Raw genomic sequence first — 23,347 nt, 5'->3', positions numbered from 1 at the left:
GGGCCCCCTCGACCCCAGCGAGGACGATATGTGCACGGCGAGCCGGAGCTCTCCTCCCGGCCAAGGCTGATGCGCGGCGCACGACCTGCTACTTGCCCGCAGCCTGTATATCTTCACCGCGGGCGCGGCGTGTTTCAACACCACTGCTCCCCTCATAGTGCGGGCGAGCGGTATCTTAGGGTACTTGAGGGGTCCGAGCGGCCGCCTTGGACGCAAGCTGCAACGGCCGGTCTGGCCATCCAACTTAATCAACATCAACTACATGGACAGTTACTATCAGCAATCACTACACTTGGGAATTCATCAGCAATATTTGGTGGACCTTGAAAAATTTTTCCCCCAACTTTAAAAACTTAAGTTTTCCTTCTGAATTCAACTTCTACAAACTTGAAGACATTACTTCAAAAATTACTACAAGTATTTGGAAACTGTATCAAACCAAATTTCAACATTTGATAAATACTTCTGCAATTAATCTCCATATCAACATCAAAACTTGGACCTAGTTTTCAAACAAATTTCATGTGTCACCCCTGGAGGAACTTTTGGGGGGGGAGGTCTGTACCGGGCGGTACACCTCCACGCCGCTAATTTAAAATTTGCGCCAGTTGAAACTCCTCTGCTGGAGGAAATCTGAACTTTATCTACGGTATTAATTTTCGGCTTTCTCAGAAGATGTCACCACGTGGAAATTTTGGAGTTTTTGAACTGTGTCATTTTTGATGTGTTTTTGTTTTGCTTGAAGTAAGAAGTGTGAACTTTCTCTTCTAGAGGACACTACTGAAAAACTACAATAGTGCACCCTAGTGCAAAGTGAAAGAACTGTTCTTTGGAGAAAATTTTATTTCAAAAGTTTGTTCTTTGTTAAATTTCTCTCAGTCATTGGTTAAGTTGGCAATATTATCCCTTTCCTTCCCCTTGTTTTGAATGTAGCCAATCCCGAATTTCTTCAATTAATTTTCCACCAATAATGTGTTTCTTCTTCATATTGTGTAGGGGTTTTATTTATCCACCAATAAAGTGATTGTGGGAGGGTGTTTTCTTTCCCCTAACGCCTCGAACCTTCCGCGAGAGCATATAAACTGCTGATTTTTGGGTCTCTGCGCCACTTCTGTTCAATCCTTTGGTGTGTAAAGTACATAGCAGGGGGCGGGAAGCGCCTCTTTCTCCGGCAGTGGTCAACAACCAGGTAATGGCCGATTAATTTCTTCTTTTCTTGCTTGCTCAGCAGTTTAACTCTCGGGGCGGGTCCGAAGTTTTTCCATTATGTAACCTTCCTTAAAATGTAAAGAAACTTGTATCTATTCCATCTTTTAAACTGCATATCGGGATAGAGAGTGCTTAACCCTCTCGAGCTCCCATTCATATTGTTTTGAGGTGAACTTATTTTCTCAACCTATTCTTCCTTAACATTATGTAAATTTGTTGCTTTTCTAAAGTCACCTCTGTAGTATGGGATTAGCCCTTGCATTAGCGGCCTAGAGCCCGATCAGGTTTTAAACGAATGTATTAGGAGAGCAGATCGCCTCCTCCCAAATTGTTATTTTAGAGGCCATGTAATTTTCCTTTTTTTTAATTAATAGGCCTCAGTAGTTTGGGTATTTTACCCCTGTATCTAGGTCCTTAGAGGACAACTTGAAGGTGGAGTTTGGTGTGGCCTTTGATAGGCTTAAAGTTGAGAGCGAGTGGCTCTTTCTCGAAAATTGAGTGTTGTGTGCCTCGAGGAGGTTTTTTCTGTGTAATTTAGTGCAAGTGCTCCTGAGCATGAATGGGTTTTTCTGCCCCTCTGTTAATACTTATTTTGAAGTAAGGTTGGGCTGATTGCCCAAGCATTGTGAAGTCTGGGCGCGAAGCCCAAATCCAGTAAATATTGTAACTACATTTTATTGACTTGCTACCTTGTACCTGCAATGCTTGTTATTTCTTTTTTTTTTTTTTTGAAAAGAAAATATAACCAAATTAAATTTTAAATTAATTTTACTTCCGTAGCTTGAGACCTGTTCACCACCCCGCACCTTCTTTCACGCATAAATATCACAAAAACATGGTAACAATTATTATTATTATTATCATTATTATTATTATTATTCAACGGTTCCTGGCATTGTCACGTTTGATTAATATCGTCATTATTATGCGGAACGCAAACACAAATGGTTATTACTGTTGTTATTATTATTATATCCCTCTTGTGGTTATTATTATTATTAATGAATAGGTGACTTAAGATATTATTATTATTAACGGCACTCAAGAGGTTATTATTATTATTATTATTATTATTATTATTAATGAACCGGTCACTTCCGCCAAAATATATTAAGATATCGGTCGCAATTACAATTATTTCACTGATCAACCAACGACATCATTACTGTTATTATTATGACAAGTATTATTAATCTGACCGCGATGATTTAACGTCGTCCTTACATTGTTATTATTATTATTATCGGTTGCATATTCTCATTTAGATTCCCGTTTAACATCTTTATCAACGCTCATTTAATTAAAGCGGTCCAATCCTTTATCTGCAATATTTATTATTATTATTATCACGACATCATGATTGTCATCGCTCGTCATTACAATGATTACACTATACGATCATTTATGTGGACTCTGAACTCTCATTATCCTTAAATCCGTAGTATCTCGACGAATAGCTGTGCAGTCTATTTATTTCGTACATGCTGTCACGGGTTCGAATTCTACCCGCTACGTAACTCAGTATTTCTCTGTGACACTGCCCGTACATTTTACACTCATTTCAATATCCTAAGTGTCTCTCGTACGGAATTTATTTCCTTTTCTATCTCAATATTCCTTGATTCATTTATTTCTCACAGAATTATCAACTGACTTATTTATTCACTTCTGACATCGTACGACCTTTTATTATCTGACTGCAGATTCTTTAACATTTTTCTATCTCATTTTGATCTACGCCTTAGTTCATTCTCCACAAATAATCGTAACATATGGAAATTATATTTACCAAAATTTGACAATCATGGTTTCGTAATATTAGTCCTACGTGTTCCGGCTAATGAATTGCAAATTTAAGACACGACATTTATACGTAAAAAATTATTGGACCGTAATTTAAACCACACGTTCATTAACATGTACGGATTATTAGCACCGATCTTAAATTTCAATATTATTAATTTATCAAATTAAGTTACCACACACTTTAATTCCGAATTAAAAAACGACATCCCGTCATTAAATGATTCCCGATAAACTCAACACGTGATCACTTGACTTTTATTATTACGCGCGGCTCACTAAATATCCGATATCACATGAATTATTATTATATCCAAATTTTAAAAAAATATATTCTTCTTTAAAAAAGTAGTTTTATTTTTATTTATTATTATTATTAATTAAAAAAAATTAATTTTCGCCTGTTACACGGTAGTCCACTCTTAATATGTTTAACGCATAACCCCTTTCACAAATTCGATTTATTCTGGCACTAATCAATCCAGATATGATTTACTTGGAAATTTATTATTATAATCGCTTCTCACAAATTTGAACAACTTCTTTGAAAATATGAACATACTAATCACAACAAAACACAACTGGTATGTCGAAGCTGGATTTTCCTTCAGTGTCATTACATAGCTCGTTAAAATGACAAAACAGAAAAACACATATCGGGTCTATTTAACTATCATAACCAAAATCAAATGAAAGAGAATTATTCTTGAATACAAAGAAATTAAGAATGCATGCATGACTTAACGTACTACCCTATATCTACAAAATTTACATCTACAACAAACTGACTACAGAAAAAAAGACCCGATTATTTACATTGTTATTATTTACTACTGTCCGTGCTACAAATTTAGGATGGGGTCGTTAAGCGCCTCATCTTGTTACAGAAGGTAACCAAGTATAATCAAATTATTCCCATTTTTCCCAATCACGCTAACATTTCCCAAATATTATTTACATTGTTATGTACTCATCTTAGTTTCTCGGTATTCCATTACAGCTTTGCAGATGAGAGGCTCCTTTCGGCCCCTCTCTGCATTTTACTCCTCCATTCTTGATGGCGTAGTTCCACAAAAGATTTCCTGGCACATTACCATTTTACACTAATACCTTAATTAACACAAAACTTCACCATTTACAACGTTAACACTGAATACTTTAACTTTTATACAACAAATTAATATCCTAGACCCAAAAATTTAATATTTTACACTATTTTAATCTTCGTCCAATTACCGCACAATGGACCTGGACACGTACGACGAGGTGTCAACTTTTACGCCCGTCGCGATTTATGTCGTCTGACGCGATACGCCCGTTTCATACGGCACTCTTGAAGTGTTCATGATAGCGGTTCGATATTGCAAAGCACAGGCTATTATTCCCTTAAAGTACTGTTCGTCACACAGTCTGTTATGTACGTACTTATTGTGGTACAATTTATATTACTCTCTTACAGTGCAATTAATTTACTTCACTGATATTTATAACTGACAAACACTGTCCTACGTTAACTATTTCCAGTTCATGTTGCTTGAGCGCTATCACATTTTACAAACACTGGCGGATGCTCGCGCCATTAAATGTTAAGTTACTGTATGCCCGTAAAATTCGAAGTTAGCTGCGACCGACGGTTCACCTCCAGAGATTCATTTCAAGTGTGTTGGCGAGGATCCCTTGTCCCGTATATATGGATGAAGCTTTCTCCCGCGGATTCATTGACGTCATACCCCTTAGGGAGGGGGTGGATTTTTAATATCGGTACTTTCACTCCGAATTGGACGTTAAAATTTACATCAAATTAATCCACTCCGCTAGCATATCTGCTGGATTAAATATGAACTCCTTGCGATCACAGATTTAGGAGATACGGGTGGATTTAGCTCCTCACATTTCGCGCCTTCGGAAGCGTCCCTTACAACGTGGTCTTTGTCCAGCCAATGAGATTCAAGCTGTCTGGTTTCCAAGAAATCCAGCCTTCAATTTATTTAATTTGCCAATAATTATTGATTATTTTTCCATGCGTGACATCTAATAAATTCATTACATCGATCCGTGTACTCACAATAATTGATTACTGATTACTTTTGAAGTTACGAGAATATCTCATCCATCATTCCTTAAGATGGTATCCCTGAGTCTTACATCAAATTTTTACGATTGGCCGGCAAGCGGTCACGTGATTTAAATCTCCACCTGCCCGAACCTAGGCTAGCGAATGTCCTCGCAACCGCTGTAGTTTTCCATGACGGCACGGGAATCTCCGTCCTGGCAAAAATATCCCAACGTATTACTCATGCAGCGAGCTTCCTTTGTAAAACTATCCCTTTCTCTTTCTGACCAAGACTTATTTGTAGACTTGTATTTGCTTGTTCGCCAACTAATGAGATCCCCTGCTGTGAAGTAGCTAAATGTTGGTGTGTCGAGCTAATCCGTCAGGCTCCAGTCTGTCGTCCTTCCTTCGCTCCGATTTCGACATTACATATATGAAATGTTTTCAACTACACTTCTGTATTTCAATAAATGTACCATATATTATTTTATCGATCAAATCATGACTGACTATGGACCTATGTCACTCGGGTTCACTATATAGATAACTGAGTGCTGGTATTTCACTCCCGTTTACTTCTACATCCTTGTAGAAAGACACTGCAGGGCTGCTGTTATAGGAGTAATATAGTTTTCTTTTTATTGGTAGATCTGCTAAAATGAAACACAATCTATCAGATTTAGTGTTCTCTTTGTTGGTTGGAATCGAACCTGTGATCATGGGTCGGACACCACCACTGATCTTCCGATGCAGATAATTAACCATTGAACGATGGGTACGACCGCTGTAAAATTCAACATTGTTATTTAACGATAATAATAATAATAATAATAATAATAATAATAATAATAATGGTGCATGGCATCTACATAGGCTTGGTGGTGACCTAATAAGGATAACATGAATGGCGAAGACGTCATAAACTCCCAGTTCCCAAGCCAGGGGAATTAACACTAGGAGGGGGTTGATTCTGAAAATTGAAGCGGGGCCGTCGGACCAAAGACAAGCATTCTATCCATTTAGCCTCAAAGCTGGACTTCAATTTGCTAACCCTTAGGCTACCAACTCGATTGATCAGGTGTTGAGTATTGGCGGTGGCAGAGGCCAGGGCAATAGCTTGTGAAGCAGCCTTGACAACACAGCGGACAGCTCCGTTGGCTGTTGGATGCAGCTCAAAATGCTTAAAGCTTGATGTTCCCTAAACCAACTATCGAAAAGGAGTAGCCTAATTCTAGTGGTAGCCCACGTCTTGATACCAGCATACGGCACTGACACATAGTGAACTTCTTCGCAAACTTGCCACTTCTTTTCCCTTAGTGCTGAAGCTAGAGCTGATCTAACCCTGTGATGGCGATTATTTCTTTTGCTGTGCTCCCTTGGAACAGACACCAAGCTAAAGAATTCATACAAACATAAAATGAAAAATACGGTGTCAAACTAGAGCACGTTAAGTTAGGTGTATTATTGAAAACACATTTTCATTCAGGCTAGGTTGTGTATTCAAGTTTAATCATGTGTACGAATGAATACTGGTGGGGGGGGGGCTGCTCGGGGCAATTTCAAAGTCTGTCCAGCGCGTCATAAACATAAGAACATGGAAGTATGAAGGCCTTCACGCCGGTGTCAATATAATAAAAATCTCCCGGGCTGTTATGCTTTCGTCCACTCCTCTCATTCCCTTCCCGACGTTTCGACTACGGCTGCGGTAGTCGTCTTCTGTGGCGTCGTCTAGGTGCTCCATCCTGTATCCCACTGGCGACTGCCATTAAAATTAGCGGTAAACTAATAAGTTCCATTATTATTATTCTTACCCTCCAAGGTCGGCTTTTCCCTCGGACTCAGCGAGGGATCCTACCTCTACCGCCTCGAGGGCAGTGTCCATGGAGTTTCAGACTTTGGGTCGGGGATACAACCGGGGAGAATGACCAGTACCTCGCCCAGGCGGCCTCACCTGCTATGCTGAACAGGGGCCCTGTTGAGGGATGGGAAGATTGGATGGGACAGGCAAGGAAGAGGGAAGGAAGCGGCCGTGGCCTTAAGTTAGGTACCATCCCGGCATTTGCCTGGAGGAGAAGTGGGAAACCACTTCGAGGATGGCTGAGGTGGGAATCGAACCCACCTCTACTCAGTTGACCTCCCGAGGCTGAGTGGACCCCGTTCCAGCCCTCGTACCACTTTTCAAATTTCGTGGCAGAGCCGGGAATCGAACCCGGACCTCCGGGGGTGGCAGCTAATCACGCTAACCACTACACCACAGAGGCGGACAAGTACCATTATTGCTAGAGAAATATAGTTACGTAACTACGGTGACAATTTTGTTGTAGACACGAGTCTCTTCTGTGGCATTCCGCTTCATCGTGCCGTGTTTTGTTTCCTTCGTGAGATCCTGGACTAGCACCGACGAATGGAAGTGCTATATCTATGAATTCTCAATATCTTGGTCCAGCGCGGACAGTTCAGACGGGGAAATGGAGGTGAAACGTTTATCGTAACACTAAAATGATTTTTGTTGAAAGAAAAATAGCATGATCCCTGGACCTATAATTCTATTAATTAATGAGTTACGGACACAAGTCAACAACTCGCCCCACTAAGTAACATCAGGCAAAGCAAAGAAGTTCAAAGAAGTGAGCAAATACTTCACAAACAAAAGTATTACTTGAATAGACAACTGAAATGCAGCGATGTAGTAGAAATCATACTCGTAATCAGCAGAGTATGTACGTATATATTTCTTTGGTAATACCGGTATTTATTAATTTACCGCTAATTTTTCTCTTAACTTGCGTAAAAGCAATTATTATCTTCTATTTGGGACAAAAATGATAATGAAATTTCATGAATAAATATTCGTTCACGTACCCATAATTCCAACTGAGAGCTCAGAGGGCTGTCAGCTCTGCATAATTCACCACCGCGTCTTACAATATTAACACGTATTCACGATGAGAGTGGAAATACTCATGTTCCATGCTTCCAATCACTGAAGACAGTTATTGATATCGGGATGTCCCTCCAAGAAAAGTGTACAAGAAGGACAGAAACAGATTGTTGGTTGCAGAAATAAACCAGATAGTCACGTTTCATAATGTCACCATTTAAAAGCTTTCGTTCAAACAGCACTTTTTTAAGAAATCCTTAAATGCCTGGTTACATCCGCGTAGAATTACAGAAATATTGTCCTGATTCCGTTTCACTCTACATTTAGCATAGTAGTCTCTAGTAACAGTATTCATAAGCCAAAAATAAGGGAACTCGTTTGATTTTAAAATACCTTCTCTTGGTACTAGATCGTCTTCACGATTTTCACTTCCAGTTCAAACAGCAGACCAATGGAAACCAAGTAAAAGTGTGCGTAAACTCATCAAAGTTTTCTGTGCCGGTACCAACATTTTTATTTTCGTCATTGTATGAGAAAAAGTTGTTTGAATTATAGTTTGGATTCTGTGGAAAAATAAGTCTAATTTTAGTTATTAGAGAACAATTCACTCTCCCTTCTCTTTTTCTCTTCTGCTAATCTGCCATAATTTGCGCCACTTACCGTAATCGTCTTCGACCATCCATATTGTGTACGTATACGTAATACGAAAACACTTAAGGTAACCCATGAGTGAAATTCAAAAGTCCTCAATTAATAGTAATTTCGTGCGGCTATTTCTGCCTTGTAAGGCAGACCCTCCGATGATGGTGGGCGGCATCTCCCATGTGTAGGTAACTGCGTATTAATGTGGTGAAGTATAGTGTTATGTTTGGTGTATGAGTTGCAGGGATGTTGGGGACAGCACAAACACCCAGCTCCAGGACCATTGGAATTAACCTAAGAAAGTTAAAATCCCCGACTCGACCGGGAATCGAACCCGGGACCCTCTGGACCGAAGGCCAGTACGCTGACCATTCAGACGAGTCGGTCAGTCCTAAACTATCAAAGCTAGATTTTTCAAATTTATACGAAAGAGGTAATATGATATCAGAAGACTGTTTATAAGTTTCAGTTCAGTAGCTTTAATGGTTCAGAAGATATGGTCAAATTACTTCATTTTTATGGGTCGCCATAGAAAAGTCCCTCGTATTGTAAATTTGATTTTATCAACTCCATATTTTGTCAACATGTTCACCACATAGGCATTTTTTTAAATTGCCCTTGGTTTTGGTGTGGTAATGATAGATAATCCTATAGAATTTTATTTAATTTATGGACTCATAATTTTTTCCTTAAATATCAACAAAAATGATATTTTAAAATTAAGAGTTTTTCTTTTTTCAGAATGAAACCAAACGCAATTTCAATTCACCCTAATATATCTGTTAACTTATGTAGCAAGTTTGAACTGCCTATCTCAAAAACTGTAACCCAAGGGACATTTTATATACAGGAAGGTACTGAAAGATCTGCATGCACTACTCACACTAAAATCCTCCTAGTACACTCGAAATCTTTACTACCTCTTGGCCAGAATTATTCATTTCAGACAAGAAATCAGTACAGCCCTGAGAACCATCCAGTACCTGCTTACACACTCTCTCTCTCATTGGTCACATCCACCAGACGCGTTAACACATGCACACATCTGAAGAGTGAGGGGAGGTGGAGCAAACGGAGGTACGAGGATATCTAGCATGAACGAAACACGCGCAGAGGGGAAGGTACTTGCTTCCCCGCCTGCCCACACGTCTCACTGGCTCAACAATGACGGGAGAGGGGAATGAAGGGAGGAACCGCACGTCTCCTTCAAGGCAGCAGATGTAATGTGTATGTCAACTCAATGAGGGTCAAATTCTCCAGTTTCTTTGTAATTCCTGTGTGCGAGATCTGGCTGAAATGTTTGCTGTCTCGACTATGACTTCATGATCAAATGGTATCGTACAATAAGGAAGAATGGCCTTTATTTTCATCAATATAGACCCGTTAAATACTACTACTGCTAAAACTACTGCTAATAATAATAATACTAATTATAATTATAATAATACTTGTTATCCTCAAAAGCCAAAGTAAAAATAACCTATCGCGTGAGTTGGCCGTGCGGTTAGGGGTGCGCGGCTCTGAGCTTGTATCCGGGAGATAGTGGGTTCGAATCCAACTCTCGGCAGCCCTGAAGATGGTTTTCACACTAGGCAAATGCTCGGGCTGTACCTTAATTAAGGCCACGACCGCTTCCTTCCAACTCCTAGGCCTTTCCTATACCATCGTTACCATAGGACCTATCTGTATCGGTGCGACGTAAAACCACTAGCAAAAAAATACACTGGCATTAAATAATAATTATTATCAGAGACGCTAGGGCGTTTGGAAGACCGTTCCTATTAAGTTATTGTCAGCGCTGATCAAACAATTAAATGACATTAATTGGGGTGGGATTACATAGTCTACATTATTCATCGCTATGACATTACAATTAATTAATTGTTTTCCTTTATTAAGAAAAGCTAGTGTAGCCAGAATGTTTAAGCATAGAAACATCTTAATCACTTCCCGTAAAAATGGAGTTGGCAGTGGCCTCTGAGTGCGCAACGTCACAAAGCCACACCTCCTGGAAGACGAACACATGTGACGTTGGCTTGGTTACTCCTCCTTCATCCTCAGGGTCGGCAAAAATCTTCGCCCTAATGTTACCTGTTTCCTTTTCCAACCGGAATTATTGTGATCGCGATTGTACATATGTGGGACACTCAGATTTCAGATTTCTTTTTTCTCCTACTCTCCCGATGATCTTCCTGTTTCTCTGGTCCTTTCCACTGGAAAACCGTTCCTATTAAGTTACAAAGTCCTCGCTTCTTGCTATGGTATATCCGACTCTTGTCGCGTTGCACAGATGAAGTGGGCGTAGCGCTCGCAGAGATTAAAGCTCCGCGAGATATTTCAATCTCTGCAGGGACTTTGAAATGGCGGTGGCGCTTCAGCGATGCAATATTTCGATAAATGAAGGCCTAACGTCAAAATCAAAATTTAAAATTCGTAATCGATTTTCACGAAAATTCACTCCAGGGTTACCTTAATACAACTCTCACAAACTGAATAAAAATGGCTTTCCCTTTCACAGACTTCTTGGTATTATAGAAAAATAGCAGCCTTCTCGATTCACTCAACATCACGCGGTTGCCTCTAGGTAGCGTTGATTCGCCGCCCGCTTGACTAAGTTGCAGCTTGAGGTCACGTTCATAACCGTACGCAGCACCGAGAGGCTGTGTTTCTTCATTGTGGCAATATTTCGACGGCTTACTTCTAAAACCTCGTATCTCGCAATGCTCTTTCTACCCATTATTTCCCTTAAGACTGGTCTCGCCTCCCAGCCACATATTGATATGCAGTACATCAGAACAATTTTCGTTGTGTTCATTTTCCTATGCCAATATGTAAAGCAAATTGAACCTTAAATGCATTATACTGTAGGAGTGAGTAAATACGTGATGCAAACAACATCCCTACTATACAGTATGGTAAGGTCCATTTTCCTTTACACGTCAGCAAGGGAAATTGAACACAATGAAAATTGTTCTGATGCACTGCATATCCATATGTGGCCGGGAGGCGTGGTCAACCTTAAGGAAAGTAATGCGTAGGAAGAGCAACGGAACATACGAGGTTTTAGAAGTAAGCCGTCGATTTCTATTATTATTTTACCAACAGCTTTCATATAAAGGGGAACAAAAATGCCGTTATTCATATCGGGAGCTATCGCTTTTAAAGTGCACACATTCCATAAACTCGTTTTCAAACTATTAGACCATTCAATTTATGCCGCCCCATAAATTTGCCACCCTGGTCCAGAGTCAATAAGGCTCATGCCTAGAGGCAAGATTTTTTCGCATTAATTTATGTTCGATGTCACATAAAGGAAACAATTTTTCGCGTTATTTCGCGAAATAGGACTGAGCAATGGTTTTAATTAATCTTTAATAATTTCTTAAAATGATAAAATGTTTAATTCGTAAGATTTATCAACTATGTGAAAGATAGAAAAATAAAGAGAAACTATATTGATAATCTTTCATTATTCCTTACTTTAAATAATGATATTTATTCGTGGCGTCGGTCTCTGCAGATCTTTTGCTACTATTTTCACCGTAAGAAACGAATCTGCGTGTAAGTGTAAAGTGTTGAATGTGAGGAATGGAGGACGACACAAACAGCCAGTCCTCAGGCCAGGGATACTAATCATTTACAATTAAAAACCCCTGACCCGCCGGGATCGAACGCTAGGCCGCTGGGTGACAGGCAGACGCGTTGCCTCCTACACCGCGGGGCCGGATTTCATTATTCCTTACTATATAATAAACTAACTTAGCAAATGTCATGGGGTAGTCACCTAATAGCGTGTGGGTTCTCCTCTGGCCCTGCGAACTGCAGTGAGACGCCGTGGAAGTGAGTCGACAAGACCCTGGTAGTCCTCTGGACTCAGCTGACACCAAATCGTTTGCAGAGCGGCCGCCAATGCTGGTCTGTTCGTGGGTGCAGGATCCATGGCACGGTGCCTGCGTTCCAGAACATCCAAGATATCGACGGCTTACTTCTAAAACCTCGTATCTCGCAATGCTCTTTCTACCCATTATTTTCCTTAAGACTTTTCTCGCCTCCCAGCCACATATTGATATGCAGCCCATCAGAACGATTTTCGTTGTGTTCATTTTCCTATGCTGAAGGGCAAAGGAAATTGAACCTTAAATACATTATACTGTAGGAGTGCGTAAATACGTGATGCAAATAACATCCCTACTGTACGGTATGGTAGGGTCCATTTTCCTTTACACATCAGCATTAAAATCACAATTAAAATTGTTCTGCTGGACTGTACATCCATATGTGGCCGGAAGGCGTGGCCAACCTTAAGGAAAATAATGCGTAGGAAGAGTATCGGGACATACGAGGTTTTAGAAGTAAGCCGTCGATATGCTCGATAGGGTTCATATCTGGGCTCCTGGGTGGCCATGGCAGTCGTTGGACCTCCCCTGCATGTTCCTGGAACCATTCCCGGGAGACATGGGAGCGATGTGGCGGCGCGTTATCATCTTGAAATACCGCAGAACCGTCTGGGCGCTGGAAGGCCAAAAATGGGTGGAGATGGTCTCCGAGCAGCTCAACATACCGCGTACCATTCAAAGTATCTTCCAGAACAACTAGGGGGCCCATTCCATACCAGGAAAATGCACCCCAGACCATAACAGAGACACCACCGCCCTGGACCACACCTTCGAGGCAGGCGAGATCCATCGCTTCATGTGGTCTGCACCATACACGGTGCCTCCCATCGGCATGGTGCAGTTAAAATCGTGATTCGTCCGACCATATCACGTTACGCCATTTTTCCAATGTCCATCCCTGGTGACTGGCGACAAATGCGCGTCGTTGTGCCCGAGGGCGTCGGGTTAACAGTGACACCCGTGTGCCGCGCCGGCTCCCATACCCCCATATAACCCATGTTCCTACGGATTGTCCACTGGGAGACGTGTCTAGCACGGCCTGTGTTGAACTGAACCGTGATTTGTTGCACGGTTGCCCGTCTGTCACTATTGACAATCCGTCTCAAATGTCGCCGGTCACGGTCATCGAGAGTGGCTGGACGGCCGGTCGTTCGTCTGTTGTGGACGGTGACACCCGCATTCAACCATTCACGATACACCCTGGACACGGTTGATAGTGTGAAGCCGAATTCCCGCACCACTTCCGAAATCGCACTTCCCATCCGTTGGGCACCGACCACCATACCCCGTTCGAACGGTGTCAGCTCACGACGACATTCCATGTTACACCTGTCACATGCACAGCCACTGCTCAGAAGGTCTCCTATACAACTGCCGCTGGCACAGGGGGCGTGTGGTGCGCAGACAACACACCTGCGCATCAGTGCTCCGTTATCCCATGACATTTGCTCAGTCAGTGTAGTTCTAATGAAGATTAATAACAAATCGCACTTTCACTCTACATGGCCGTACGTTTCACCCTTGTATGGCCATACCATTAAGAGATTTAACACAATATTAATACGAAGAGATACTTCGAGAAATCCTTATTCGGTTTCCTGTTTCCTTTCACACACGTGATGTTGGAATACAATTTCAAGATCGTTATTTTGCAAGAATATGAGAAATAAATTTGGTTTAAACTGGCGTTGTCGATTTAATTCGCTGTAATTCGCGAAACCAAAATCACTAATTTCTTAACCAGAATCATATGATTCGTTACGATATCTCAGAATCGCTTCAAAATATTTTTGTCCCCCTTATCGTTAATGAGCCGGGCCCGTGGCGTAGGGGTAGCGTGCCTGCCTCTTAACCCGAAGGTCCCGGGTTCGATTCCCGGCCAGGTCAGGTATTTTTACCTGGACCTGAGGGCTGGTTCGAGGTCCACTCAGCCTACGTGATTAGAATTGAGGAGCTATCTGACGGTGAGAAAGCGTCCCCGGTCTAGAAAGCCAAGAATAACGGCCGAGAGGATTCACGTGCTGACCACACGACACCTCGTAATCTGTAGGCCTTCGGGCTGAGGAGCGGTCACTTGGTAGGCAAAGGCCCTTCAGGGCTGTAGTGCCATGGGGTTTGGTTTGGTTTTATCGTTAATGCGAAAACAACCATGCCTCTATCCATGCCTAAACATGGCTCTGGTTACATTTGTTCTGAATTCAATATCGAATGTAATCTGGATGCAATCGGTTAATTTATTCAATTACAAATGCCATAAATTACAAAAATATGATGTGTGTAAGCAATAATTTGATACTCATTTATGACAATGAAGTTAAATTTCCAGAGAATAAATCGCAGAATTGTATCATAGATATTCCTTGCTATTTTAAGTTCAATTGGACTAGACAAACGTGCTATATATCTAGAAAACATGAAGGTCCAATAATACTGCTTTGAGGAATTTCCCTCTTAATTATTACAGGGTGAGATAAAGCCTCGCCTACTCTAATTCTCTGAGATCTGTTTTCTAGTCTAGTCCAATTATTGCACTCATTTTTGCCAGTAGTCTCCCAAAATGCAGCCTATCAAATGCTTCAGACAAGTCAATATCGATACAGTCCATTGAACTTCCTGAATCCATGATATCTGGTATATCTTGATGGAATCCTACAAGTTGAGCTTCTGTGGAATAACCTTTCCTAAACCCGAGCTGCCTTCTATCGAACCAGTTATTAATTTCGCAAACATGTCTAATATAATCAGAAAAAATACATTCCCAAAGCTTACATGCAACGCGTGTCAAACTTACTGGCCAGTAATTCTCAGCTTTATGTCTATCACCCTTTCCTTTGTACACAGGGTGAGTAACTCTCCATTCATTTGGTAGGACTATAGCTCCTTCATGCAAACAATAACAAGATAAGAACTACCGATATGATGCTGCTGTATATCCCAACCCATTGTCTTTAGTATATCCCCAGAAATCTTATCTAGTTTTCAACTTTTGTATCTTATTGTAAATATTGTTGCTATCAAAGATAAATTTTAGTACTTCTTTAGTATTAGTGACCTCTAACTGGACATTATTCCATTAAGCAAGAACCTTTACGTACTATTGAGTGAATACGTCTGCCTTTTGAAGATCCTCGCATAGGCTTTGCCCTTGTTCATTACGATTCCTGGATTGTCCTTCTTAGAACCTGTTTCTGCCTTAAAGTACGTACTTATACATACCCTTCCATTTTTCACTAAAATTTGTATGACTGCCAATTATGCTTGTCATCATGTTGCCCTTAGCTGACTTATTTGCTAGACTTATATGTCCTTTCCTTTACATCCTTACTACAACCCCTAAATAACCTCATAAGCATTTGCAGTGATCTGTACTCTTTATTTACAGTTCCATTTAGGTGATTACCCCAATGAAGATCGTTCCTTATTTTAACACCTAGGTACTTACATGATCCCCATAAGGAACTTTCACCCCATCAACGCAGTAATTAAAACTGAGAGGACTTTTTCTATTTGTGAAACTCACAACCTGACTTTTAATAATAATAATAATAATAATAATAATAATAATAATAATAATAATAATAATAATAATAATAATAATAATAATAATAGCATAGCCTCAGCTACCGAGTGCAGAACTAGGCTGCCTGTACGTCAAATTCGTTCCATTTTACTCTACCAGATGAAAGAGTAAAACCTGCATCTGATGGATGATTTATGGCTGAGATTTAATTAATTGTATTGCGTAAACACCAAATGAATCACCATAGATCTTCGACGTATCGATATCGTTCGACATTGAGTGTCAAATTGACTGTTTTCCACCTTTCAAATATCCAGTTACCTCTGTCGGAATGAGCCTGTGATCTTTTGATTCAGAGGTCACTCTACTACTGATCAACACAGAGAACTTGCGAAGTGATCAAAATAAATAGTAATAAGAAACAGCATTCCTTAAAACCATAAGAAATTGTTCGATTCCAGCTAGACTATGTTTGTGATCAAGCAATGAAGTTTCACGTGGAGCTATGATCTGTATGTTGAGTGCTCAGCCCGGAAACTGGTTTGGACATCAACTGCTCCACCAGCAGCCGTCATAGGTGGTTCAGGCGTCACTGAAGAGGCGTACTAGGGAAGTGAGGAGTGAGGTAGTTTCTTGCTGCTTTCCTTACTGAGCCAGAATTTGCTATTACATATCAGTCTACCAAACCCAACGAAATGTCCACACCAACCGACCCTATGAACAACATTTGCACACCATTCACTACAGGAACTGGCTGCATAAGGAATGGCATACCTCGGTCACATTCATGTTGTCAAAGTAACTAATTTGTTCCAACCCACACCAGAAAACAGAGAGAAGTATAAAAAGTGTAAAAATGTACCTTCCACCGCTTTTCCCACATCTATGGGGTCGCGGATGCAAACTGTGTCGCGCATGTGGATTTGGCTCTGTTTTACGGCCGGATGCCCTTCCTGACGCCAACCCTGTATGGAGATATTTAACCACTATCGCGTGTTTCTGTGGTGGTTGGTAGTGTGGTATGTTGTCTGAGAATGAAGAGGAAAGTGTTCAGACAAACACAAACGCCCAGTCCCCGGGTCTCAAAAATTAATCAGGCGCGATTAAAATCTCCAATCCGCCCGGGAATCTAACCCGGGATCCTCTGAACCGAAGGCCTGAACACTGATCATTCAGCCAATGAGTCGGAAAAGTGCTGAAATAAATAATAATGATAAACATGCACTTAAAGCCCTTCTAAACAGTATTTCTTAAAAAACATTTAAAATTCGGCGGTAGGCTGTCACTTATTGTAACGGCCGCGGGATTTTTAGGGTTTCGTAGACTTACTTCTTAGAAACTGACTACGCTGTATTCACAATGACAGCTAACCTCCAACTGACCGCGCGAGTCAACACAGCGCCATCTTATAACAGAGTACCGAGCTCGATAGCTGCAGTAGTGCGGCCAGTATCCAGTATTCGGGAGATAGTAGGTTCGAACCCCACTGTCGGCAGCCCTGAAGATGGTTTTCCGTGGTTTCCCATTTTCACACCAGGCAAAATGCTGGGGCTGTACCTTAATTAAGGCCACGGCCACCTCCTCCCCACTCCCAGCCATTTCCTCTCCTATCTTCGCCAGAAGACCTATCTGTGTCGGTGCGACGTAAAGCAACAAGCAAAAAAAAAAAAAAAAAAATAGTAGCCTGTAACAGAGTATGCGCGTGTCGTCACATATTTAGCGCAAAATGTTGCCTCACTTTGAAGCGCGGGCCTATGACAACAAGCATCATCACAACAAGCAACTTTGAAGCGCTACTTCACGAAAACTACGTATCAGATATTTTTTTTCAGGTACCGGTAGCCTACACTTTTATCTGTCAATTGAGACATTAAACATAATCGTAAGTTAAATACCCTGGGTGTCCACCTCTGTGGTGTAGTGGTTAGCGTGATTAGCTGCCACCCCCGGAGGTCTGGGTTCGATTCCCGGCTCTGCCACGAAATTTGAAAAGTGGTACGAGGGCTGGAACGGGGTCTACTCAGCCTCGGGAGGTCAACTGAGTAGAGGTGGGTTCGATTCCCTCCTCAGCCATCCTGGAAGTGGTTTCCCACTTCTCCTCCAGGCAAATGCCGGGATGGTACCTAACTTAAGGCCACGGCCGCTTCCTTCCCTCTTCCTTGCCTATTCCATCCAATCTTCCCATCCCTGCACAAGGCCCCTGTTCAGCATAGCAGGTGAGGCCGCCTGGGCGAGTTACTGGTCATTCTCCCCAGTTGTATCCCCAGACCCAGAGTCTGTAGCTCATGGACACTGCCCTTGAGGCGGTAGAGATGGAATCCCTCGCTGAGTCCGAGGGAAAAACCGAACCTGGAGGATAAACAGATTAAGTAGAAGAAATACTCTGGGTTATATACGCCTTCTACCCCAACACTAAAAGCATATTCAAATTTTTATTTCCATGTACCCATTGTCGAGAACATAAGTCTACGTTAAAACTTGTTCGATTCCAACTAGACTATGTATGTGATCCAGTAATGAAGTTTCACGTGGGCGCTATGATATTGAAATAAATATGGACTCATTATGCCTCTTGTCTACCCCAAAGATAAAGCTTGAAATTATAGAACATTAAATAAAGGAATGTCAGACATAACCTAAAAATAGCCGTGTCCGATTTATTATATTTACCCGTCAAAGGAAGTTGTCGAGTATCGAAATCAGGTTTCACCAGCGACATTTTAAAGAATTTGTAGTTATTTTGATATTATTAAATGAATGTCTATAGACCTCAGTCACTTACGGTCACCGTCTATCAGTGTTCGACTCTTGGCTGAATGGTCAGCGTACTGGCTTTCGGTTCAGAGGGTCGCAGCTTCGATTCCCGATCGGATCGGGAATTTTGACATTTATAGGTTAAATCCAATGGCCCGGGGGCTTGGGGTTTGTGGTGTCCCCAACATCCCTGCAACTCACACACCGCACATAACAGTATCCTCCACAATTACACGCAGTTACCTACACATGGCAGATGCCATTAACCCTCATCAGAGGGTCTGCGTTACAAGAGTTGCACTGGCCTAGAAATCCACGTGAAATCTAAAAAAATACCATCATTTCGGATTGTTGCCTGTTGGAAAACTGCGTAATAATCTCATATAGTAAGGTCTGAAAAAAGTTTTAATTATTATAATTATTCCGAATGAGTGAGAAAACGCGCTGTAAAACGACGCCGCTCCAATAATAATAATAATAATAATAATAATAATAATAATAATAATAATAATAATAATAATAATAATAATAATAATAATAATAATAATAATAATAACTTCTGGAACAAACTTGAAACCACACTCATCAAAATACCTGAAAAAGACACCATCATTCTCCTTGGCGATTTCAACGGTAAAATTGGTAAAGAAAAGTGCTACAGAAAAACCGCAGGAAGATTCTCAGCACACGAAAAGACCAACAAAAATGGCAAATGCCTCATCGAGCTCTGTCAACAACACGACCTGAAAATCATGTCAGCATCCCTACGGAAAAACCCCAATAAGCTCTTCACATGGGAATCACCCAACACCTGCTGCGGCAAACACCAGATCGATCATGTCGCCATCTCCTTCCCAGCACAAAAAGAAGTACACAACGTTCAAGTCCGCAGAGGAGCCAACATTGACTCGGACCATCATCTAACAAGAATCAAAGTGAAATTTACCCCAAAACGCTTCTACCAGAAATCCAAGGCAAACAAAAAATTGGACACAGCACAAATAAAAACATCAAATCTCAGGGAAACATGGGAAAAAATCCCAGCCAAAACTTGGAACGAATTCCACGAAAAAATCATGAAGAGTGCATCAGAGCAGATCCCACTACAGAAAAAGAGCAGACACCCGTTTTGGAACACCGAATGTGACCAAGCCATATTGAATAGAAAAAACGCATACCAGAAGTTCATCAGCAACCGTACACCTGAAAACGAAGAAAAATTCCGCGAAGTACGCAGACAGACCTCTAAACTCATCAGACAAACCAAGAGGAAATACCTGGAGGACCAACTGAAGTCGGCCGAACAGGACTTCCGCAACTACAACACCAGATATTTTTACAGCGTCTTCCGCAACAGATTAAATGGGTACACGCCCAAGAACCTCTGCTTCAGAAAACAAAACGGAAAATTGGCACTCACAGATGACGAAAACACCAAGGAACTCGCGAGATACTTCGAGTCACTACTCAACTGCCCAGAACCAACGGAGAGGTTTCCACTTAAACCCCACCCGAACCCAAACACAGACTCATCCCCACCTACACAAGAGGAAATACACCGACACATACAACGACTGAAAAACAACAAGGCATCCGGAGACGACGGCATCATAGCAGAGCTTCTTAAACATCTAGGAAAGAATTCTCTCCAAGAACTCACACAAATCATACAAGAAATTTGGACAACGGAAAAACTACCAGAAAATTGGACAAACGCCCTCCTCGTTCCACTTCACAAAAAAGGTGACCGAACAGATGTGAACAATTACAGGGGAATTTCCCTGGTGCAAGTCACATACAAAATCCTCTCTGCAGTCCTCCTCCAAAGAACACAGGAACAACTAGAACCACTCATAGGCGAATACCAAGCGGGCTTCAGGCCCCACAGATCCTGTGCAGAACAGATACTCAACCTGAAAACCATCTTGAAACTACGACACACAAGAAAACAACCCACAATCTGCACCTTCGTGGACTTCCAGAAAGCATACGACTCCATTGACCGGCAATCTCTCTTCCAAACACTGAGTGAGTACGGACTGGACAACAAGACTCAAAAAATCATCAGACTAACTCTCACCAACACAACCTCCCAGGTAAAATTCATGGGAAATATATCTGAAAATTTTCAGATAAAAACCGGTGTCCGACAAGGAGATGGACTTTCCCCACTACTCTTTAACATAGCCCTGGACAAAATCATGAGAGAATGGGAACAAGCTCTAAAAGCTCAAGGAAATTGGCAACCATTAAGTATGACAAGAAGACATGTAAAAATCTCCTGTCTCGCTTTCGCAGATGATCTCGCGATCCTTGCAACAAACGAACAACAGGCAATCAGCCAAATCGAAACTCTCAAGAAATGCTCAGAAAAATTCGGCCTACAAATCTCCTTCTCAAAAACCAAGGTCATGTGCAACCACTGCAGCCTCCAGAATTTGAACACGAAATTTGGCACAATCGAAAAAGTAACTGAGTTCTGATATCTCGGAGAAATTATAGTACCAACAGGAAAAGAACAGAAGGCCCTCGAGGTCCGCATCCAGAAAATGAAGAGAGCCCTCGGCCGAACGCAAAACATTTACAACAAAAATGCCTTTCAATCTTCACCAAAATTCGACATTACAACACTGAGATCAAACCTGAAATACTATACGCGAGTGAAACACTGGATCTCCACAGGAAAACAGTACTCGAAGACATCCTGAAAGAGGAACGTGAAATCATCAGAAAAATTCTCGGCCCAAAACTGACTGACGAAGGATATAGACTGCAATCTCGTACAAAAACCGAGGAGCTCTCAAACCTTGCGGCCGACATCAGAAAAAGACGCCTGAAATTTTACGGACACATCAAACGCCTTCCAGAAAACAGACTGACAAGAATCTTACTTGAGGCAACAGAAAACATCAAAACAAATAGGTGGACAACGGAAATCCGCCAAGACCTGGAAAAGTCAGGAATCAAAGTGGCCGACATCGGTAACCGAACCTGCTACAGAACGAAAATCAACAATATTGGGAAGTAGAGTCAGAGAGAAACCACAAGAAGCAGACAGGAGCTAAGTGGACAGAAGAACGAAGAACCACGATGACAGAAAAACTGAAGGCTGCCTGGCAAAGAAGGAAATGCACAACTTCTAAGTGAGCTTTGCGTGATCAGTTTTCTGGTCTTTTTCGCATCTAATAATAATAATAACAATAATCGTAAAAGAGAAACGTAACTCACATCTAACTATGTTGACCATAGATGCTGCAGTAAACGCTAGGAGCACAATGTATCTCCACATTTTCCCCGCGAACTGTGTCCCTTGCCGTGAACTTTAATCGCTGTCTATTCGATATCATTACAGTTCCCGCGTTTCTTATCTCTATGCTTTCGTAACGTGGTCTTCAGTTTATAAGACAGTCTTTCCTTTTAAATGGGAAATCATACTGCCCTTGATGGATTCACCCGTAATTCAAGCTACGATAAATTACGTTTTTCCTTAACTTTTGCATATGAATATTTATTTATATAATAATTTATTTAACAATTTATTTATATATGTGTGTATTTATTTATTTAGCCCACCTGCTGGCCGTGATAGTTAAGGCGTCAAGTCCATATGGTCTGACACCGTGCTTAGCCGGTTCGAATCCCGTTGGTGGAAAAGAAGTTCACCATCAGAATAGTATCCGGCAGGAAAGGAGAGGTGGTGGTATACAATTTCTAATCATTAAATTGCGTGCTAAAAGCCTAGATTCAATTCCAAACCTCTCAGCAGCGTTCATGGGGAGTGAGGGCATATGACGCTGTTGATGGTGATTCGTTCGTCGGATGGGGACGTTAAGGTCTGAGCAGACCCATTGGTGCTGTTCGACAGGATTAGGCTATGTACGGGCATAGGGTTTCACCATCTCCCTTCCTACTAGTATGTATCACGCAATTCATTTCATGGCATTAACTCCTCTGACGAGTTGCTGTCAAGAAGGGCATCCAATAGTAAAAACTCGCTACGAAGATTCATCTCACTTCACACACAACCCTGTACGGAAAAGAGACAAGCCTTGGACAAACAATTATTATTCATTTATTTATTTGTATATTTTTTTAATTTTTAGTGATTTATTTTCTCATAATATTATAGAGCAATTTTTGTATACAAACTGATAAATATAAATGGTGGAGCCTCCGTGGCTCAGACGGCAGCGCGTCGGCCTCTCACCGCTGGATACCGTGGTTCATATCCTGGTCACTCCATGTGAGATTTGTGCTGGACAAAGTGGAGGCGGGACCGGTTTTTCTCCGGGTACTCCGGTTTTCCCTGTCATACTGTATTTCATTCCAGCAACACTCTCCCTTATCATTTCATAGCATATATCAGTCATTAATAAATCACTTTGGGAGTGGTGACCCCATCGTACCAACAGCCTATATATGATTCATTCATTACATCCCTGACTCAGTCAAAGACTGGAAAACAGGTTGTAGGTTTTCATTTTCAATACAAATTTAAATGGTGCATCACAGTTTAAAAGTTCATCCACAAATATTTCCTTTCAACAAACATGGCTTAAGATACAGAAAGTGTCACATTTACATCCGCC

At 41.4% G+C, this 23,347-nt stretch overlaps 1 protein-coding gene across 1 annotated transcript in view; it reads right to left on the bottom strand.

Moving 5' to 3' along the window:
• Positions 1 to 22,090, bottom strand: part of LOC136861384 (hemolymph lipopolysaccharide-binding protein) — a 63,386-nt gene extending 41,296 nt beyond the window's left edge. Inside the window, exon 1 of the mRNA XM_067138818.2 lies at positions 21,987 to 22,090. Coding sequence (XP_066994919.2) covers positions 21,987 to 22,047 — 61 coding nt within the window. The 5' untranslated portion in view covers positions 22,048 to 22,090. The remainder of the gene's footprint in view (positions 1 to 21,986) is intronic.
• Positions 22,091 to 23,347: the final 1,257 nt, after the last annotated feature.

Source organism: Anabrus simplex, chromosome 1 (genome assembly GCF_040414725.1).
Source record: "Anabrus simplex isolate iqAnaSimp1 chromosome 1, ASM4041472v1, whole genome shotgun sequence".
Lineage (NCBI taxonomy): Eukaryota > Metazoa > Arthropoda > Insecta > Orthoptera > Tettigoniidae > Anabrus > Anabrus simplex.
The sequence above is the reverse complement of the archived record's forward strand: the minus strand, read 5'-3'. Positions and strand labels throughout refer to the sequence as shown.